Source organism: Chaetodon trifascialis, chromosome 23 (genome assembly GCF_039877785.1).
Source record: "Chaetodon trifascialis isolate fChaTrf1 chromosome 23, fChaTrf1.hap1, whole genome shotgun sequence".
Classification (NCBI taxonomy): Eukaryota; Metazoa; Chordata; class Actinopteri; order Chaetodontiformes; family Chaetodontidae; genus Chaetodon; species Chaetodon trifascialis.
In genome coordinates this window covers 17210023-17227435 of record NC_092078.1, presented here as the reverse complement: position 1 = coordinate 17227435, position 17413 = coordinate 17210023, and the positions used below count along the sequence as shown (strand labels likewise).

The 17413-nt window shown below is 40.8% G+C and overlaps 1 protein-coding gene across 2 annotated transcripts in view; it reads right to left on the bottom strand.

The window, feature by feature from the left end:
• mllt3 (MLLT3 super elongation complex subunit) overlaps positions 1 to 17413 on the bottom strand; it is a 47826-nt gene that overhangs the window by 10661 nt on the left and 19752 nt on the right. For both annotated transcript variants that reach the window (XM_070993854.1, XM_070993855.1), the window contains exons 3-7: positions 10278 to 10360; positions 10019 to 10162; positions 7828 to 7866; positions 7043 to 7171; positions 3770 to 4345 (exon numbers count right to left, since the gene is read on the bottom strand). In XM_070993854.1, coding sequence (XP_070849955.1) covers positions 3770 to 4345; positions 7043 to 7171; positions 7828 to 7866; positions 10019 to 10162; positions 10278 to 10360 — 971 coding nt within the window. The remainder of the gene's footprint in view (positions 1 to 3769; positions 4346 to 7042; positions 7172 to 7827; positions 7867 to 10018; positions 10163 to 10277; positions 10361 to 17413) is intronic.

The following is a 17413-nucleotide window of genomic DNA, read 5'->3' as shown; positions in this document are numbered from 1 at the left end:
TTGATGGTCCAACGCTTGCGTCTGTAAGACTTTCTGGAGTGCAAGAAATCTGCTTTGTCATCTGCTGGGCATTAACAGTTAAAAGGCAGAGCATTAGACCATAACAGTGATGGACTGCAGTGAAGTTATCTTGGGCTCTTACAGGTTACTAGCACCACCTGCCTGTCTGTACACCATCTCCATAACACTACTAACAAAAACCACTACCACAGTTGAGAGGAGGAACATGACAACTGCGATCTTGACGTAGGGATTTTCCTCTTGGTCAGTCACCTAAAATGCAGGCTGGTTAGAGCTAAACAGACAAGGAGCCTGGTTTACTGGTCCTGCTGTGGCTGCTCTGCATCTGTTTGACTGGTAAACCTGTGGAAAATCAAAATAAAACTGCACATGGACGCAGGAGTGTTGGATTTGTGACGACCTCTGAAACCAGTGAGACGCACAGAAATAGAAAGTTGGTTAGCGGCTTTGTTACTGTTGGCATCAGAATGTTTCACCACAAAATATAGTAAACCGGTGTAGCAGCACATCTCTAATAGCTACTTGTGATGTTGCGTTTTTTCAGATTGTGTGCATTTGAAGCGTGAAAAATACAGCAGAACTACAATGAAGATCCCAAAGATTTACAAGTTCTTCAAACTTCTGTTGTCAAGCAGCGTTTTCTCATATTACACATAGTTACACTACATTGCGTGCAATGTTTAAACCAGAGTCAAATTCCTTCTAAGTGCACACATACTTGGTCGTTTTGACCTAATTCAAAAGTCATTATTCAGTGAAATTCACACATGTCATGGAAAGCCTTGTTTCCAAAAGCCAAGCAGCATCTGACCACAGTTGGGAGGAGGCTTGGGAGGCCATGCTGCATGATGTGTGTCAACCACTCACATCGAGTGGAAATGTGGGTTTAAAGTGTGTCACTGTGTCGGTCTAAAGGGAGCTTAAAATGCACCTCAATATTAGTGTAAAGAGGAGGCTGCAAGCGGCACAAGAAAACAGAAAAGTGGCGATAAAGGTACCTCCAGCAGAAACCAGAGAGAAAAAGAGGAGTGAGGACAAAAGGCAGAGTGACTTCAATGGCTGTCACCTCCTACAAACAACACACAGCTGGTCTGTTGGTTTATGGGACAGCTTCTTCAGGGTGCCATAAATCTTACCACCGCTCCTCTTTTAGGGCTTTTGTCCTGCTTCACTCAAAGCCACCAAAGCTGCCCTCTTCAAAGAAAATAAATAGTCTTTAGTCAGAGTCTCTGGCATCAATCTGGCATCATCCCTTAACTCTTGGCACAGTTAGGACAGCCAAAAAGAAATGCCAGCAAACAAGACCATACTGACCAAGACTATTTGGTTTGCTTGTGTGATCCAGCAGGGGCTGTCCAAACAAAACTATTTTAATGTGAATTAAGAAGCCTTTCAGTTTGACACTGTGGATTCATTCAAACAAAGCCAACTCATTTACACTGACACTGCTGTGGTTTGCAGCACAAATTACAGATATTAAATGTGCATTAATTCACCGTCAATCAAACTTGTGCTTGAACATTGGCAATAATATTACATGAGTCATCCTTGTAATATCACATACCTGAAGATTTGAACAAAAAGCCATCTACACATCTACACTCAGCCTGTGACCATATCCAGTGTGCTAAAAACCAGGCTCTCATGCTAACACGCCAGCCTACTTCCCTTCATGTCATTACCTACTCCACATTTCCTCCTCTCTGCTGTTTCTGGCCCAGTGCTCAGTGGAAAAGACTGAGATCAAACAAGTGGTCACATGAGAAATGAGAGCGGCGCGCTGTGTCGGCCACCGGGGTTGCTAGCCTGGGGAGAGTCAAACACCTGGCATTTGTCACCCCGCATCCCCTTTACAACCAACTCGACCCCCAGTCCCTCTATGGGAGAACTGAAAGGCATTTACATACAGTGCAGACAAAAACACAGATTCTGCTAGTGCTAAGTAGCACTCCCCTGGCTAAACAAGCTATCCTGACAGAGAACCATACATAAAGACCCACGCTTTACACAAACATTTGAGAATAGAAATGAAAACACCATCACATAAAATGAAACTGCTCAAAGCAGGGGGATTCAGACCTTTCTTCCACAAACGCTCACCCTTTTTCTTCTTTCAAAAGCTGAAAGGATTAAAGGGGAACTCCATGCTATTCACTGCCGCGTCCCCCCTTTCTCCTCAGGTGTTGTAAACCCATAAATCTTTCTTGTCTTCCATTTCGCTTGAAAACAGCCCTTCTTTATGGGAAGGTTCCCCACCAAATGTGCGCAGACCAGGCAACCCAGTCAAATGCCTATACATGAAAGGAGCCACTGTAGACAGTTTTTCTAATCCTTCTCTTGAGGTGGAGGTGCAGAGGAACACTTTAGAAGTTTGTAAGTGAGCACATACTAGATCTGTATTCAATTATTTCCAATATGAACATATTTTAAGTGGACAAAAATCATTTGCTGTCAACAAGGCAACAAAACTGTACTTCAGTTTTGGCCACTTCCTGTCAGGCCACCCAGACAAACGCAGCTGAACTCCCACAAGGTTTATTGGTGCACACCCCTTCTCTCCCATTCTACCGTCCAACCCCCTGGAGTCCACCAGACCACCATTAAAGAATACTCTCTTGCTGCTGGTTCTTTGATTTTATAGCCCTTCCACGCAGAGGAAGGACTGACCACCAACAGATCTTCCCCCTTAAAGCCTTGGAAGAATTGGATACCTTTCCACAACCCCTCCCTGCACCACTTTTTCCAGTTAAGTGGTCTGAAAGCTCAAATCAGAGTTCAATATGCTGGACTTGTACAAGTACCAGTCAGCTGCTTCTAAAACCTCCATCATGTTAAAAGGAACATGGGTCTCCTTGCTGTAAGTGTATACATATACTAAATATGATGCTTGAGTCTTGTAAAGGGCACTTATATATTGACATGTACTTATTTTTAGACACACATGCACACACTGCTGTAAAAATATAAACAGCACATCCAGTTTATCAGTAGGGTTCTGTAGAGCAGCAGTATAACATAATACATAATAATCAACAAATTTAAGGCTGCATGTTTATACAAGAGAGATGAAAAATACACAATAGGATAGATATCATTTACAACATCGTACTGATGTATACCTTTAATAAAAATTGTCTTTTGTTTTCCTTTTTTTTAATAAATTTGACATAGGTTAAATTAGCTTAATTTAGTATCAGGACAGTCATGTTATCTTGAAATAAGGACAACTTATTGTCATGTACCAAATTCAACACATTTGTAAGGGTAAAATATTGCAAAATAACTTCATGCCTGTGAAATGTTATTCCCTGTTGCTTGGTTTTGGGATTTCTTGCCTTAGGACATCCAAAAGCAGCACAAAATGAAATGATATTGTATGTATGATGGCATAAATTCACTGAGATCTGTTCTGCTCATTTGAAGTGTAATATAGGCGTTTTGTACAGCAATTTACCTCTATGGTCAAATGAAGAAAATATTTGTCTGAAAACATTTCCTGTAAAGGTTTGGATGGTGCCCTGTATGCAGCATTCATGTCCTCTGCCAGTCACATGCCTGTTTAAGTGATGAACTGCACTACTTGTGGTTGTTTTTAGATTTGGTAACAGACATTTTACACTTGTGCTACAAAACTTTTATCCTCTGCAGCTCCGGTGCTATGTGCATAAATAGTTAACATACAACTGTGACTCTTGGTTTCGATAATATTTAAAAGTCCAAAAAGATTCTAGAAAGATGTACTACTTACATCTGATTTGGTAGACTGGTCTTCCATGTCAGAGTCATTGGGGTCCACCAGCTCCTGGAATGGTGGTAGTGTCGACACCTTCCTGCGCTCTGCCTCATCACCTTCCTGTCGCAATTTACTTGTTCGCATCTGTGATTTATCCTTCAAGAGTTTCTTATCCAAATGGTGAGCGTCTAAGCTTGACGTCTGCTTCCCTGATGCATCCCCAAATCCCTTTTTACGTTTTTTGGTCAGGTGATCGTCACCTTCAGGGATGGACAGACGCTTGTTTGGCCCTGACACATGGTTCATTCCATCAGTCCGATGCTCCTTGGACAAAGACTTGGGTTCCTTGAAGCCCATCTTAGGATTGATATCTCTAAGTGGCTGGTTCTCTTTGGGTTTCCTGGAAGGTTCTTTGGAGGCTTTGCTGGGTTCCCAGCCAGAGTCTCTGAAGGCACTTTTGGGCTCTTTCAAGTCTTTTGGAGGCTTGTCTTTATGGTCCTTGGAGGGTTTGTGGAGTTTGGAGAAGCTGCTGTTGGTGCTGGTGGTTGTGGCGGTGGTAAGAAGGGTAGTACAGCTTCCTTTGGAACCATCCTGTGGATTAAAGCCATGCGTATGAACACATCTTGCAGAACAAAAGACAATAAGCAAAACATTCATTTTTTGGTTGCTAGTTGTCTAAATCATGATGTTCACCGGTATGATGGCAAGTTAAGTCCTGTGCGAAAAAACAAGAAATTCCGTCCAACAACGTGTTAGAACAGAATTACACAGAATCATCTAAGATACAAAAGAAAAAACTTCAGCTCTCAGGATTATGCAGCAGGGTAGAGGGAAATCCCACTTTAGGTCAGTGGGCAAGCATAATAGGACGAGGACAAAACTGGCCAATGAGAAATCCTGCTGTCTGAGGATGGACCTGGACCTGTGCTGCTGTGGTAACAACTGAAAGCAAATACACCTGATAATAACTCAATTATCCAAAATATGATTTTTTTTTTTAATTTATTTATTTATTTTTAAATCTCATCTTTTCTGAGCAGTGTTCAGTGTGGCTACTGTGATTATATTGTCTTCTGTCTGTTTGCATTGAGTGGACTTTGGACGGTGCTTTAGACAACATGTAGAACTTCTACAATGCATAGTGCCAAACAACAAAGTGAGCAAAAACCAGGCAGTGAGGTCAAATGAAGATTAATCCTCTGCTTTTTACACAAGAGAAAACATGCATGCCACCCTGCGGTTTGGCATTACCATCTGTGAAAAGAGGTCTATTCTTAAAAGAAAATCAAAAGGATCTTCTTAGTCCCCATCTATGGGCTTAAAGAGCAAACTCAGGACCTCTTTTGAACAGTGCTGTTCAGTGGGGTGAAGGGGCCTTTTCAACAGCCACACATGCACAACTTTAAAAGTGGAGCGAAGAGCAGTGTGGAGAAAGGAGGAAATGCATTCCTTCTAACGACGGGGGCCATTTGTCCCTGGGTCTCACCTCCAGCCCCCTTGTCAATATTTCATCAATGCAGTAAACCCATTAAAGCAGTCTAGACGACAGGGTGTGTTACAACTCTGCCCAATCACCACTAAAACCTTTCATTTTGTCTATCTGCTGGTGACCCTGGGACCTCAGGATGTAAAGCTGCTGGCTCATTCCAAACTCCTGCATGCAGTGAACCCATTTCCCTCCCAGGGCAGCCCAACATAAAAACTGGTTTAGTGCTCTGGAGGGGACACACAGTGCCTCTACTGCCATCAACATTGAAGAGATCACTAAAGTGGCACTTTTTAACAAACCTTTCAGCACCGTGACATTGGGAGGTTAGCAGGTGACCCGAGCTGATGTAAATCACTAAAGGGCCTATAATAATACTACTGTTGGAGTGGAACTGAAAGCACATCATAATTACAACCAGATACAGAATACATTTTTACCTTATTCTAAGGGTTTTAGCAGAGTCCACCAAGTTACATCTAAGACTTTTTAAGAGCTTTTTAATCCCACACTGAACACCGTTTAACACCTGTTTCACAATCATACCAACAAAAGCATGAAAGTGTAATGGAAAACCTGTGCAGGTGTAGGCCTAAAAATGATTATTACATAACTCCTGATGATACATTTAATACAATTAATGCCTATAGCAGGCAAGTGAAAATATTCAAGACTTTATCAACTGAATGTAAATTAAATCTAGGACTATTTAATACCCTCTAAGGCCTTTTATGAGGAAAAACTATTTTTAAGACCTGCATACATTATATCAATTCACACTTTCATTGTATTTCATACAATAGCTCTCTCCATCTATACATTTTTTACTATATAAATACCTTACAGTGTGTACAATACACACAGTATATCATTATATTAGCACTACAATCCTTGTTGCTCTGATTTTAGGATTCAATGTGTTTTCTAAATCTAAGGAGTATGTGGACATTGGTATGGATGGTGGGATGGCCTCAAATCCAAGCATTGACAGGTATGCTGCTGTAAGATTTTACTCAATAAAGGTTTATCTTATTTTAAAAACACATTTTTTATATTAAACACTGTATATCAGGTGCAATAGTATCATAATAGGACTTAAATAATGGGGTAAAATGTAAGCATTTAGGGCTTCTCAGGATATGTGTGTGTGTGTGTGTGTGTGTGTGTGTGTGTGTGTGTGTGTGTGACCTCCTGCTCTGCAAGTAATTCATCACACACTGTGTTTAGACTGGAAACTGTTTCCATGTGAAATGGGCCTCTCTAACCTGGCTCTTAAATGACACTATTTAAAAGGGACTAAAAATAACACATAATGGAAACAACATGAGAGCTTATTGACATACATGATTTAGTGCTGGACAACATGTCTCAAATCACATGTGTAGCTGCTCGGACCATCATTGCGCCTTTTTCCTCTATCTCCCTCTTCAATTCTCTTCACTGACGCTGCACAACATTATTGTCTGAAACTTCTGTGCATAGCAAGCTTTTAAGGACATTCGAGCAAAATGTGGGCTTCTTCAAGCCCTCAGGTTGTTGAAGAATCACAGCACGTCTGAGTCAGTGGAGCAAGTGCTTACGGCCGAGCGGCAGCCAAGATATAGTTTGCTCGAGCCAAAGTGGGATGTCTTTGAAATCCCTGAGTTTAAATATATTGGACGTCTTTGAACCTGCCAAATATGTGGGGGATTAGGGACTGGAGACTTTGAAGGGGTAAAAAGTTTCAGAGCTGGATGGGGCTGAGAGCAGAGGCAGAGGAGAAGGTTGTTTTGCTCCAGGCTGTGTCTGGAAACAACACTGACCTTTGACCCATGGAAGCTTTTGCTCTTCTTCGGGTCAGAGAAGGTGGATGTCAGCGAGCTGTTGGGAAGTGTAGGCAGCTTCAGGTGCTGGCCGAACAGGGAGGAGGAGCCCTCCTGCATTACCATCACCTGCCAGAGGAAGAGCAACAGACCGAAATAATCAGAGGCGTCTTTGCTTTGAAAGATTTTGCTTTGGGTCAAGTTGAGAAGGAGGGCTGGGTATCGAAGTTAAATCCTTTTCAGTACCGTTGGTATGGATTGAACAAACAAGATATAACAAGTTAATTGCTGAACTCTAGAGGTGTTGGTAAGTATTGACACCTCACTCTTGTCACACGAATGAAAACCAATACAATCAATCTAGAATTGTTTGGAAAGCAAAGTGACTGTTGGTTACTTCAAGTGGTCCAGTAAGAGTAATCGTTTATTAGACTCAAGGATGACTTAATAGTAATGCATTAGTGCATTGCCATCTTCATTGCCAAGAGCCTCAAATGTCAAACATTCTAACATGTAAAGCTGCCTGTTTTTCCTGGAACATCTTGCAGACGTTACACGGCTACAAAGATAGCCAGAATATGCAAGTAAAGACAACACAGCTGCCTCAGTGTGACTGTATTGGAGTGCTGAGGAACACAATGGTAAATCTCCCGGCCAGCCAAGGAGTGCTGCTATCATTACACCAAAAGCTATTTGAAACCACTTTATAGAGGTGTCCAAATCTTCAGTCATCTTTAGAGAAGCTTTTTTCATCCATGACCCCCAAAGCATGCTGGAAATCTTACTTTTGAGTCTTCTGCACTTCGTTTGTGGGGATCCCGCTGCTGTTTAAGAGAGGGACGACAAAAGAGAGAGATAATTATCATATACAGCTTAATCCTATACAATTCAAATAATTTAAGATTAGCCAAATTGTTATTAGCATTATTTATCAATGTCCATATCTGTAGAACACAGTGTTATGTTTACAGTGTAACAACACTGAAGACCCTTCAGACTCTCATCTTGACAAAAGAGAATGTAAGCTTTGACGTGATCTGTGTCAGCACTTGAGTCCTTTCCGAGGCTAAGGTGGGAGTGCAGGGCAAAGTAAATACAGAGCACTTAGCACCAGTCATAAAACCTCCAGACTACAGGGGTCCTCTGGCTGTGTGCCAACAGACTGACTGCACCCAGCACTGAAGAAGCAGCTAGCGTGTCCCAAACTGATCCTAAGGCTCGATATCAGGGCAGATTTGTGCATATTTTAATGATCTTTTTGACTGAAATAAAGCAGATAACTGATCTCTGTTGTATTTTGTTGACATCAGCCTAGTAATGCTGCAGCATGGCTCTCCTTAATGACAGCTGGCCTCTGCACTGCACGCATTTAGCTTCAAATGCGAGTCACAATTAGAGAATGTGAAACATTATTTGGTTGCACTGGTTATTGACTCAGCTAGCTCCGACTATAATGAAGCTGTTATCTCTCCTCTCTTATTAGCAAAAAGCAATTAACACAACAGTCAGCAAGCAGCTTCTCATTTTTAGCTGGCACAGGCCGTCGCCCTCACCATTTAAAATGACAAACAATGCTGGGGGCAGCTTGTGAGTAACTTGATGACAGGCCAAACTTTAGCTTGCCTGTTGTCATCTTTTTGTGCTCTCTGCAAGCCGGTGCACTCATCTAAAGATTGTTTATGAGGTAACAGAAGCACCACTGTACACCAGCGAGTGGAATGAGTGTTTCTGTAATTGTGACTTCTCTCTACTGTAGCTCATTGCATCATGTCCGTCTCAGGAGTCACACTCCCCATATTAAACTTTTATCTCCATCATGTCAATAATTTAAGCTTATCAACTTCATAGCTTTGAGCCAAGACTTGAACAGTGAGGTGGGCCAAATATCAGATTGGACTTTATTGGACCGGTATCAGGGCAATGACTAGATCAGCTTATCTAAGTGCTGGCTACATTTAAAGTCATTCGCTCTGCACTGTATGGATTTCATCATATCCTGTACACTGAAGAATAATTCTTAAATGAAATGATAAAATTGAAGAGAAGCTCAGACAATACCGGTCAAACAATAAAGCAGCCTCTTCAGAGCAGGAGAACAGATAACAGGAGCGGTTCGGTTACACCTAATGTACTGTAACAGAATGATTTGGTGCTCACAGTCACAGTCCTCCTGTGAATAACAGCTGTGGTGCCTCAGAGTTCAACAAAGAGCAGTTTCTCAGGTCTGAAAATGTTAGAAAAAAAACGTGACTGTGCCATTAAATAAAATCTGGCATCATTTATCAGATTTTACTCTTGGAATACTGAACTCCAAACTTGTGTATCATGTTTTATCTGTAAGACACACATGTTAATGCTTTTGTTTGCTATCTGTGATGTGAAAACATCAGATTTCCACTCAGAGAAATAATAAATGTGCATACTGCTTATCGTTCAGCTCTAAAATCTCTCCAGCCAGGCTTCTGACAGCTCTGTGAGCCAAACACTCAGTCACAGTGGATGGCAGTAGAGGAGTTTGCAACAGCATCTGGTTCTAAACTAGTTTAGCAGACTTCACTCACACTCAGCACTGGAGCTGAGAGTGTTGGAGCAGTGAACAGAAACAAGCCATGCTGCTCCCTGTTTCCATCGCGCTTCTCCACTTCCATCAGTTTGCTTTGTTGTCATTTAGTGACTTGGTTTGTCAAGTTTACATCCTTCCATTCTGTTGCTCCTGCACTGCTCTGTGTACGATGATGTGATTTGACTGATAAAATGCAAGTTGACTTCTCAACTAGTGACTTGAATCATCGACTTTCAAATTGCAGATTGATGGTGTAGAAGTATGTGTGAGAGGGTACAAGAGTATTTCTGGAAAACAACAATCTCCATCGACTTTCCCTGGAAAAATAGAGACAATGTTTTTGCCGTTACGTAGAAGTAACAGAAGTTTCTGTATCACATTAAGAGATGTCACTCAATCCCTCACACTCCTACCCCTCCGGCTTTCAGTAGCTTCCTACGAAACTCCTCTGTTGGATTGTTGAAGGTGAGCTTCTCACAGCGGAGATGATTGACAGGCGGGTGGCCCTCCAGGTGGAGGAACAGGTCGTAATCAAAGCGAACTTTCTTCGGTTCTTCCTAAGGAAAAGTGGTGATCCACCCATAGAGAGAAAAGAGGCAAACAGTCACAGTCAGTCTATCAGAACTTACCCAAGTCATGTTCACTTTGCTGGTGATTAACACTTAAATGCACCTTGTTTTTGAAGTAAACTTCAATGGGCAAGATGAAGCCAGCGTATCCAGACTCCTCCACTTTGTATGGTGGATCCTTGCACACTGAAATGAAAAATAAATGTAATATTAAAGAGAGACCATCGACCTTTAACACAAGGTGACTAGCAAAGCAGAAAGACTGGTTTAAATTCATCAAGTTCTATGAAATACAAAGCAGCTGCCCTCATCCAATCGCTTTTGAGTGCACAGCAGCAGCCTGTGTGTGTGGTGGCCGTTGCTATTATTATATCTATCACATTCCCTCACCATTCTGGACACAAAAATCAGGTGAAGTAGCGTATGAAATCAATGGTGACTGTGGCGATGGCTTTTGAAAGTCTTTCAGCGTGTCACTGAATGCACTGAGCCACTAAACCTGCAGCCCCATTCTCATGAGATCTAATTAACTCCCATTTTCATTACCTGTGCTGAGAGCAATACAAAAAAAGTGGCTTAAATTAGAAGCAGGGCCTTTATAGCTCGTGAATCCACCCAGCTCATGACAAGGTGAAGACTCCTCATCCCCATGGGCCTTTAAAGACAAACACAATCAGGTGCTCAGGTGTTCTTCCCTGGAGGACTGTGTTTGTCAGCCTCACTCCCAGCGGACTCCATAGAAGAAGTACCAATTAAGTCCATGTATGTGGAGACCGGAGTGTGTTTACTGAGAGCACACATAAAGGCTGGTCTTAGCTTTGGTTCATCTGTAGATCGTGTCACTCTGACTCAAAGCATGAATGGAAAACTTGCTCCCATCCATTATGTTCTATAATGAATCATACATAAGCTACTTTGTTCGGATCCTCATTAGTTGCTTCCTTGGAGATCAGACAAGAATTTCAGATGCAGTGATAATAGAAATAAGCATCATGTAAAACAACTCATTCCAATTCGGGCTGCAACTAATGGCTGTTTCCGTTTTCAATTAACCTGATGATTATTTTCCATATCTGTTGATTGACTGTGTGATTTATAAGATAGTTGCCTGCTTAGTTTATCCGCAGATTAAATGAAGAATCGACTCATCTTTTAAGCTTTAATGGAAATACACAACTATTGTTGATTGAGAAAATTTAATTTTGCCCTTGAAAACAGTTTAACAAAAATTCCTATTAGTTTCCTCATTCAATCAAACTCAATCAATTTGCTCTGAGTAAATGCCAGTAAATGGAGGTGTTGTTTGTCAAACTATGACAACCATCACCACTACTACCGCTGATAATAACAATAGGTTTGATTTTATGGTGACTTTCATTGTTATCAGGGTTATCTTACATCATAAAAGATCAACAATAAAATAACAGACTAAACAGCAAAGCATCAGAAATTACACACCAACATAGTTAATAGTGAGATATGCAGTAAGCACAGGGACAAAGCTCAACAAATGAGTTAGAAAACAATACTGTAGTGAAAAATAGGATGCAACTGAGAGATCGTTATGTGCCACTTTTCGGGCAGAAGCTGGATTGAAATTGTTCACAGAGATTATTGTTGTCAAGTAGAACTGAACTTCAGATGGCTGGTAGTCGTTAAGGCCCAGGTTTTTTCAGTGTTGGTCTGATTAAGGCAACTTTTAGTGGAAGGAGGAGATGATAATGGTGGCTATCAGGGAAGACATGATCTAACTCGGGTCGTGGGGATTGGAATCAGGTGACATAGAGAGGTGTAGGACTGAGAAATGAGCGCAAAAATGGGATTTTCTGTTGGACTGAAGTCTCATAGGACAGTGGATGGTGGCAGTTTCATGACACTTGTTGATGGTAAGTTGGTCTGCATCATGTTAGCAGAGCCAGGTGCTTATGAAGAGCTGAAAAACTTCCTATTCATTCTGACTTGAGGTGGTCTGAAGTAACCTTTTCACTGTGGATAAGAGAAATTTCCCTTCACCTGTATTGATGATGTTTGTACAACAAGAGGTTTTAGCTGAGATGGCATTTCTGTAGTGGAGTACATGATCACAATACATTTGCTTATGGACAGCAAGTCCAGTCTTGGTAGAGTCTCTGGGTTGACCTAAAGTCTTGAACTGACGTAGTTCAGGTGTGTACCAAGGAACAGAGGGGACTGTCATTGTAGTCCATTTGTTCCAGCAGTAAGAGGGTGGGAGCAGGAAGGGGGTTCGAGGGAATTAAATGGATGCGATCTTCTGGGTACTGCAGTATGATACGGTGTGGTCTATAAGGAAAAAGTTCCCATTGAGAGGGTGAATGACAGATGGGGTTGCTGGGGGGAGCTAGCAGGGGGAACAGTACTCTGAGGAGCCACTATAGGCTGAGATGGAGGTTTCAGGGAGAGAATGTTGGATGTAAACACTGACTCAAGTCAAGACGACTGCATGGCGTGCTGCAAGTTAGCTGCTAGCACACAGATGCCCACCCCGTCAGCCTTTGAAAGCGAGGAATGATCCCAAAACAAATTGAAATTGCCAGTAAAAGCAATATTGTGAGCTCTGCAGGTGGACTGGAGCCAAGTGTCAAATACATTTCATGGTTGCCATCTTGACATTATCATTACAATCATTGTAATTTTTGTAATCATTATAGCTGTATCAGCAATGACTATTACATAATATTGCAAAAAACACAATACTGAGGCATATTATGATAATATTGAATCATAACACTAAAACATTATCAATATTAAATTGCAAACATCAAGAAAGGTACCACAGACTGTTTCATATCTCAGGTGAAGCGGAACCCTGCGAGGGTTCAGACTGGATGCCACTTTTCATTGGTGCCAAAACAAAAAAAAGACGTTATTTTTTTTTCAACATGTTTATAACAGTATAAAACAAACACATTTAAAAAAATCAGCATATAGCTGCTCATGATAAAATGCAAACAGACTAAGACTCTGATTGAGCATTTGGTGTCATACATCTGTTCTTGACAGGAGCTCAAGAACTATTTGGTCTTTCAGCCAATCCTGAGGTGGACACATCAGACGTCTGGAAAAACGTAATAGCTTTTTTGCATACAGCTGACAGCTTGGCTTTCAGCAATGCAGGAGACCTTGGAAATACTTTGAGTCATCCTCTGACTGACCAAGCTCTGGCACCAACCAAATCATCCCTTTGCTCTCCTGTTTCTTTTTGGAGCCCTGCCCCTTCAGGGAGCAGCAGTGATTGATGGCTCAGCTGACTACACCGAGGTCGACCTCACCACTGGGGCCGAGCCAGCCAAAACCCAATACCGCTGAGCAAATATTATGGGTTAGAGTTAATTGTGCATGTGGGTCAGGTTCAATTACATCCAACTAAAAGAGCCCATTCACTAGCACACCTTTACATGAACCGAGGTGGAGGAGGAGACGGGCTGAACCGCATCAGAATGGAAAGAAAAATTCACACTCAAGCACATCAACTCGTGACATGTGTTAGTATATTTTTCTTATTTGCATGAACAACTGGTTAGACGTGAGGTCATGCGGAGACATTTTCAGTGCAGCTAGAGTTAACGTACAATTAGACCACTGATATCAATGACGGTTACAAAGTTGGTATAAAATGGTATATTGGTAGATATTCCCTTAAAACCAAAATGTACCAAAATTACCTCAAACCTATGTTAAGCAATTCTGTGCTACCATTTCTGGTACCTTACTGGTTATTTTCCAATAACCTTTTTTTTTTGTACAAATTTGCGGTGATTCAGCCTCAAAATGTAAGAACTTGAAGCTTGCAATTGTCATATACAGTATGATAGTACGCTGAATATCTTTGACTTATGGTCACAAATACAAATATCAATATGTAACTTTGAGCAATGGGAAATTATATGGGTATTAACCACCATTTTCTGCCATTTTATAGGAAAATACAGTGAAAGATTAGAAAATATTTGTCAGTTTCAGTGCTAAACTAACAGGTGCACCATGGAAAAACAACACTTTCAATTAATAAATAATTATATTTCACATTTCTGTATGCCAATACACAAATTATGGTCAATATAAACTTACTATTCTTAGAAAAATAAAACTAAATAAATGTGTATGATATCATGTCAGTGCTGCAGCATTTTACAGTAGAAATGCAGATGCCCTTTGCTAATATCATTCTCAAATACGAACAAAGCTGAAAGGATTAGTCGATCTATTGACTGAAAGAAAATGGATCGGCAACCAGTTTTTTCATTGATTAATCATTTTAGTTACTTTTAAAGCAAACCATAGCTTCACCAATGTGAGGGTTCGCTGCTCTTCTATCTTGTGTCATTCAAACTCAATGTATTTGGCTTTTGGAATGTTGGGTCAAACAAAACAAAATATCTGAAGATGCTTCCTTGAACGCAGAAATCGTGTAGAACATTTTTCATCATTTTCTGAAATTTCATAGACCAAATGATTATAGACAAAATTAAATTAAAAAAAGCTTGTTGCAGCCCAAAACAATACACAGCATAAGCAATATATTTAATTAGTTTGATTACTGTTTAAACATTTTTAGACATGAAACTAAATTGATCTTGATGCTAATCAACACTTTCAGTAGACAATGTCCTGGACAAACCCTGCCATGTTTATCATGGTTTGATGTCCACATGTCTTTAGCAATAAACACCGTCTGTGAATACTGACCAAACTCACCGTCAAGAAACACTCATGGTTTTGCAACTGCAACAAATATAATCTTTCCCTCAACACAGATTCCAAGTAAAAGGTTAAAATAGAGAAAAGTTAAAATAGAAATGTAAAATTAAAAACCTTGAAGCTACAAACCCAGCTAATATAAAGGAGAAGTCAGTACAGCATCTTGGCTGGGGTTCAGTAGTTCAGGTTGAAAAGGTTAATATTATCTGAAGGAGCGTCTGAGAGGCAGTGGTGTACAATGCAACCACTGACCTGTAACAGAAAACTTGCCAGTGGTCACCGAAGCTTTCAAAGAGGGACAGAGCTGTGTCGTTTATTAACATGGCCTTGGTTTAAACCCAGATGCCAATCACAGAACAATGCCAGTCACTATGTATTTGCCCTTCCTACACAGACTGGTTTGTAATGAGGCTGGGCGAGACAACAGACCTGACCATAAAACAAAAGACAAAACTGAAAATAAGAAATTCTTTAGTGGGGCTTGTGGCTCAAATATGAGCTCCTTCCGCTCGCTAATTAACTGTTAATCCCTCTTCGTCCTAACGGAAGCATTTCCCTCAGCATAAAGCTGTGCAAGAAACTGCAGCATAGACAAAGAAAAAGCATGACCATTTCCATCAAGCAGCAAACACTGACATTTCCTCACTCATCTTCTTTAACACATTTTACAGAGCCTTATCAAAAATGCTTCTGTTTAAATACACCAAACAATTCTCAAACATCAGCCTGTCAAGTTTATAAGTAGAGATTTTAGTTTTTGCAACTTATATGTCCCATGATATTTGCTGCAGAGGCATTGCTGCACGTATGGAAATGTTTGAAATCACTGAAAACAGCCACTCCAATTATGAAAGTTAATATTTGAAAAAAACAAAAAACAGTCATACATCAAAACAACACACAATAAAGAAATCTGGAAAGCTAGTACTCCTTGACTGAATCTAAAAAGCAAAATAGCCTCCAGAGACCAGTAAAGGGTGATGAAATGTCTGTGTGTCTGAATTTGAGAAAATTCTGATGAACTCAGAAACAATCAACACATCAGTGCTGAGACTTAATAGAAATGTGTTTGCTGTAAATGCCCCTGATGGCATAATAGACAACAGTTGATGCAGATTCATTTTGAAAGAGCTAACAGCTAATCTTCAACATTCAGCTGTCCACACCACTGGTGTGACTTCGTCACTTAGCTACTCAGTCAGTCACACACAACCACGATTGCAGTGCTAGTCCTGCGGTTGCTGTCCAGACAAAAATAGTAATTAGTGCACAAGGTTGCTGTTTTAAAGTGAAATGAACCCAGATTAAAATGTGTTCAGTGATCACGCCTTGTCCCAAGATGAGTAAATAACATGGATACTATTGATGTTTTAAAGAGAAGTGTCTGCATGTGCATAGAATAGGGTCAGAAAGCCAGAAAGCCCTGATGGAGAACTTTTCCCTGGTGTGTGCACTGCATGCCACAGCCTCAGGTGTTCCACAAAATTACAGACTAGTACAGACAAGCACTGTCACAACAGTCAAAACTAGTGTATTATTCCTTCTCTTTGACACAGTTCTGGAAATAACATTTTAGCACACTTTATTTCAACCTCAAATTTCACCCTGCTGATCATTTGAAATAAAATTACAAGCCCAAATATTCAGCACTGCATCACAGAAAAAAGATTTTCTAGATTTGGGACTTAAAAACTTACTTCACTGGGTGCAGTGAGCTCAGTAACATTAGTTGGCATAACCCACATGTAGGCTGTAACTTTAGCACTAGCTGGCTAACATTTGCTGCTAATGATCGCTAGTTAACCTTAACTGCCGACTGACTATGTTATCTTGCACACCAGACTCTGGGGTTTGTGTGTTACTGGATTGTATATGTTTCCTTACATTAATATAGTCACGATTAGCTTTTAGCTGTCCAGCTACGTTTGGGTGGGTGAGCCCTGCATGATTCACAGAAGAGGAGACTCTCATTCACTTCATTGTAGAAGCAGCTACTCTGCACTCTTATTTGCCGGGGGTGGTGCTGGTGATTGCCCAGGATTCAGGTTGCTTTCTTCTGAATCAGTTGGAGCTTTTTTAATGAGGTACTGGTCCAGTGAAGCCAACTTCACTGCAGGTGATGGAATGCCTGGCCTTATAAAACGATGGCTTGATATAAGATTAAGATTTTGGCCTGAAATCTTGGGGGTAATTTTTGCCCCTTGATCACAGTTTAGGGACATTCTAGGATTTCTTTGGGCATTTTTGCCTTTGCTGCTATCACTATCTGACACTCAGCATACCAAAAAGTAGGACTTTGTAATATCAGAAGATGCCAATTGTGGTCTAGTATGGAAATGATACCAACATGATGTGGCATAATGATGGCACTGTCATGCTTGTATCATGAGGATTCATGATACAAGCATGAATCCTCTGGTGCACATACACCGAGAATACACATTTTGTATGCAGCAGTGAAGTGTTGAAAATAAAATAACATTTGCATATTAATGTTTCATTTTTTTCCAAGGAGAGGGA